At 43.7% G+C, this 4,926-nt stretch overlaps 1 protein-coding gene across 1 annotated transcript; it reads left to right on the top strand.

Moving 5' to 3' along the window:
• The first annotated feature begins 148 nt into the window (after positions 1-148).
• Positions 149-3,633, top strand: RPL14 (ribosomal protein L14). The gene is made up of 6 exons (XM_074575142.1): positions 149-231; positions 792-893; positions 1,533-1,627; positions 2,324-2,423; positions 2,795-2,848; positions 3,452-3,633. Exons 1-6 carry the CDS (start codon positions 229-231, stop codon positions 3,608-3,610), a joined length of 513 nt encoding a protein of 170 aa, XP_074431243.1. The 5' UTR covers positions 149-228; the 3' UTR covers positions 3,611-3,633.
• The last annotated feature ends 1,293 nt before the right edge of the window (positions 3,634-4,926 follow it).

Here is a 4,926-nt window from a genome sequence, read left to right as displayed (position 1 = left end):
GCCACTGCGCATGCGCGTACAAACGCCCGTCCACCGCCTCCACGCGCGTCCCCCCCTCCCCCGCGGAGCGCGTGCGTACCGGCGGCGCCCTGCGCATGCGCACCCCCGCCCGGCGTCAGGCGCGCCCCGCCTCCGCACATGCGCAGTGACGGCGCGGGGCGGGGGGGGGAAGCCGGTTTCCGGGCGCCGGCGGGGCCGCCCTTCCCTTTCTGCTCGCGGGCGGCCATCATGGTACGTGCGGGCTGCGGGGTCTCCCCGCCACGGCGGTCTCCCCCCGCCTCCGGCCCGGCTCTGGCTGTGGGGGGGAGCCGGGAGGCAGGGAGGGGGTGGCGGGGGCGGGGGCGGGCGTGGGGGGGAAAGGCCGCGGCCGCCTCAGGCGCGCTGGGCCTGGAGCGGGCCCCTCATGCGGCCTTTGGGCGGGCCAGGGTAGGGCCGGAGCCGGCGTGGCCGCTCCTGGCTCTTTGCGGCCCGCGGGGCTCGGAGCTTCTTCCTGACGTGTGACCGCGGCCTTCACGCGGGGACGGGGAAAAGTAGTTGTGGGCCTCCCCGTGGGCCCGGCCTCCCCGTGGGCCCGGCCTCCCCGTGGGCCCGGCCTCCCCGTGGGCCCGGCCTCCCCGTGGGCCCGGCCTCCCCGTGGGCCCGGCCTCCCCCTTGGCCCTTTGCTCAAGCCGCGGGGATTCCGTGCAGTCGGTAAGCTTGGTAACCCGCTTCAAAGGCATCGAGAGCCTTGAAGCTAGCAACGGCCTCGGGTGTATTTTCGCCTAATTCCTGTCGACTCTGTCCGCTCCCAGGTGTTCAAGCGCTTCGTCGAGATTGGCAGAGTTGCCTTCATTTCTTTCGGGCCGCATGCTGGCAAGCTGGTGGCCATCGTGGATGTTATCGACCAAAACAGGGTAAGCGAAGAGCGCTGTACTCTTTGTTTTCATTCCGTCTTTGTAGAAGCTTGTACGCTAAGTGTGTAGATTTTAAAGGAGACTTACTGTGAAAAGATTTTTCAATTAAATAAGCGATTGACAAAAATGATATTTAATAGCTGTTGTGTTTGAACCTTGCAGTAGCAAGCTTTTTTCACTGACAAGTGATATGTTCCCCTCTCTGCTGTGTTTCCTAGGAGTAGAAGTGGACAAGTGATGTCCGTTGGAGTCTAAAAGTTATGAATGGAATGGCATTAATGTATGTTTTAAGAAAATCTTTGGGCTAGGGGACTCTTTTTCCCTTAATTTTCCTGAAAAAGTTAGGAAAAAGTGATAAAGTATGTCATCTTAGTTTGGTGTGCCTTTTTTAAAGTTCGGTTTGTTGTGTTTGGTTTTTTTTTTTTCCCAAAGACAAAGATGGGACTTTAAAATTCTTTCTGTAAAGCATGTGTTGCGTACGCAAGACTTGAAATACTGGGTTTTGTTTGCATAACATTTATTTCAGTTTTGGACCATTGTTGTCAAGATACTGTTCATACCTTATTAGGAAGCTGCTGTCTAAATCAAGTATGATGGGAAAACTGCTACAAAACCCCCATGTTTGTTTTCCTTTTTCAGGCACTAGTTGATGGCCCCTGCAGTGGTGTCAGAAGGCAGGCTATGCCGTTCAAGTGCATGCAGCTGACTGACTTTGTTCTCAAGTTCCCACACAGGTGAGTTGCTTGCATTTTTTTTGACCTGTGTAAAAAAACCACGTGCTGTCACTTGATGCCTGAATTATGTGATCTGATGCTTACTAAATCTAGAAAGTTCATACAACATTAAATCAATGGATTAACATGTGTGCCCAACAAAAGTTTGGCAGGCTGCATTATCACAGTTAAATACATACAAGTTTTTGTTACCAGTATTGGCTGACGGCTGCTCTTCAGGAGCAAAGGAAATAGCAGACTGTCTCAGACAGCTTGCAGGTAGTTGTGGGGTGGATGGTGTGGGGGAAACAGTTGCAGTTAATACTGTGCAGTTTTGCTTTTATTATTGCTTAGGTCGCCTTCAGACAGATGCTTACAGAACTACACTGGAATTGCGGGAGAACTCAGTCTGTTCTCTTTGGCTTAGTTACTATATGAGTTTCTGTAATTTAGAAACAAAAATTGCTGACTTTCTGATTCTGAAGCAGTGTTAGGAATAGTGCTTGGGTATGCCTCTTGGGAGTCACTCCGTTCTGTCCTACCAAAGCATTTGCACAACAAAGTGTTAATTAGGCCATAGTGATGTATGTGGCGTTGACTTAAGTAAGTTCTGAAGTAATGTAGATCTTTCCTTTTATGAAATGTGGTGGGCCAGCATCAGAGAGAACCATTTTTTATAAAGACTGTGGATATAATTTTGTGACTGTTCTAATGCAGTGCTCGTCAGAAGTGTGTGCGACTTGCCTGGGAGAAGGAAAATATAAATGAAAAATGGGCAGCCACAAGATGGGCAAAGAAGATTGAAGCCCGAGAAAAGGTAACAGTTTTTCAGTGGATGAGTAACACACATTGTACTGCTTCTGCTTATTAAAATTAGGTGCAATCTAATAAACTATGTATTTTCAATTGCGAGCTAAGATAAAAATAGGCAAGGCATAGATTAAAAGTTCCTACCTATCAGCTTCAACTGCTTGTATTTTAACATTAAAGGTGGCTTTGTTCAGTCATTTTATAACCACCTGCACCAACACTTCCTGGCAAAGGCCTTAAATAGTGAACTAGTTCCAGATGTGCAGCTAAGCCCAATTTGGAGATGATCAGAGTTACTTGTGGAATGCTTTGAAACACTGACTTTTACTACTTGCATATGTATGTATCAGAACTTCATGACTGATTCTTTTCAAACAGAAAGCCAAAATGACTGACTTCGACCGCTACAAGGTTATGAAAGCAAAGAAAATGGTAAGTGTTTGAGTGTCGCTTCTTTTGGGGGTTAGTGCTTGTACCTTTCACTTTAGAGTCACATACAGATGTTAGTAGTTTATAGCTGGCTTGGGTTATGGAGCGACAATGTATGTGAATGTCTTGAATTTTTCATGCTTCTTTGGCCACTGCTTTCTTTTCAGTAGTTGATCAAACTTGAACCTACATGCTCTGTGTGTCAGTCCTCCAAGTTATAGCTGAGGACGGAACTCCCTGCTGATGAAATCAGATATTCTTGACGTGTCGCTGTTAGTATTTCATTCTGTAATGAAAGTCATTACACATGAAATACTGGAGTGACCAAGTTGCCAGCCAGAACGATCTTCTCCACTTGGTAGATCAGAACAGTTTTAGGTAGAATTTGGCATTTTAAATGTAATATGTGGTAAATCTTTTGACTATATAATATAAATGTAATGGGTTAGCAAAGGGTGATTATCAAAAGGGACAGAATCTGAAACCTTAGAATTGAAATTAATAACATTTCATAAATATTCATACTATTTATGAAATATTTCAGGATATTTAGGAGCTGTTGCTGTTTTCATTCTGATGAATAGTAAACATTTTCCTCTTTTACAGAGAAACAGGATCATCAAGCACGAAATGAAGAAGCTCCAGAGGCTGGCTTCTAAAAAAGGCAAGAAGCCAGAGAAACCAGAGAAGTCAGAGAAATCAGAGAAGCCAGAGAAGGCACAGAAGTCAGCGAAGGTGCAGAAGGCCCAGAAGGTGCAGAAATAAAATGAACTTCTAGTTATGTATGACTTTGTGTCCTTGTTCTGGTTCTTTAACAAATGGTTAAACATCTGATCTGAGTTGTAATCATAAGTTCACTCTGCTTCTGACAAAGAATTGTTGTCCGTGTCGTTTATTAATGTCCAAGTGTTGGGTTCTTGTGTTTCCCTGGAACACACCGATGTGTTTTTTGTCACGTTCTGTGAAGTTGACCGTACAGACTGCGCAGTACTCTGTACACCGTTCCACTTGAAATATTTGCATACCCAGTTACTGCAATTAGGTAGGATCCTGACATTTTTAAAGCAGTCTGCTATTGAAATAGTTGGGAATGAACAAAATTATTTGCACGGTCTTGGGTGTGAAAGATTAGAAATAATCAATTACACTAACTTTATAAATTAAGGCATAAACTGAAAGTATGTGTTCTGGTTAGACTGTAAGTGTGTTGGTGTTTGAAAGACTGGCAAATTGCTGTTCAAGGGCTTTACATTAATCCATATTTTCCAAAAAAAGTGTCTAACAACCAGTTGTCCTGTATGCACAGTTACAAGATAGAAATTGGTGACTTGTGTTTAACATGCTCACTTTTCAGAATGTTTAAAGTTAAGAGTTTATATTGAAACCTGAGCCTAATGGCAGTTCCTTAAACTATGCAGCATATAATTCCTGCTTTTTAAACAAAACTATTAAGTAAAAGGGGACATGACCTAAAAATTATTGCTCGATCCATCTGAAACGCTGAAGTGCTTGATTTGGTGTTTGCACTATAAAATAATGTTTACATATCTCTGAGTGTCAGCATCCATGTTTTCCTGTTTTCTCCTGTGTAGTTTGTTGGCAGGGGATATATTTTCTTCATGTTGAATGAAGAAATTGCAGAAGTCTGAGATGTCTTATAATTGAAAAGGAAATTATTTTTACAGTCAAATATAAAATGGAGGAGGGAGAATATATATTTTAAAAAACAAAGGTTGTAAGACCTTTAAATGTATTGTCATATACATTGATAAGCATGTGCTTTTACAAATCTGTGCTTTTAAGTAGTTACGTGGTTATTGTTGTTTATTTTAGCCAGAATTAGGCCTCTGTATGCTCAAACACTTTAAAAACTAAACAGTGTTGTTGAGCTATTTATACGCCTTTGGAAATTGAGTTCAAGCACATGGTTTATATGGATGGATATAACAACTAAGGGGAAAAAAATAATCAGAAATTATGCAAATTGGGATTAAAACCCCCATGTTCAAGCACCTGGAGATCTTGATTTTAAAGTGATTAAATCCACCTACTCTGCAACTCTTTAACTTGAAAGTGACTTG

Source organism: Larus michahellis, chromosome 2 (assembly GCF_964199755.1).
Source record: "Larus michahellis chromosome 2, bLarMic1.1, whole genome shotgun sequence".
Taxonomy (NCBI): domain Eukaryota; kingdom Metazoa; phylum Chordata; class Aves; order Charadriiformes; family Laridae; genus Larus; species Larus michahellis.
The sequence above is the reverse complement of the archived record's forward strand: the minus strand, read 5'-3'. Positions and strand labels throughout refer to the sequence as shown.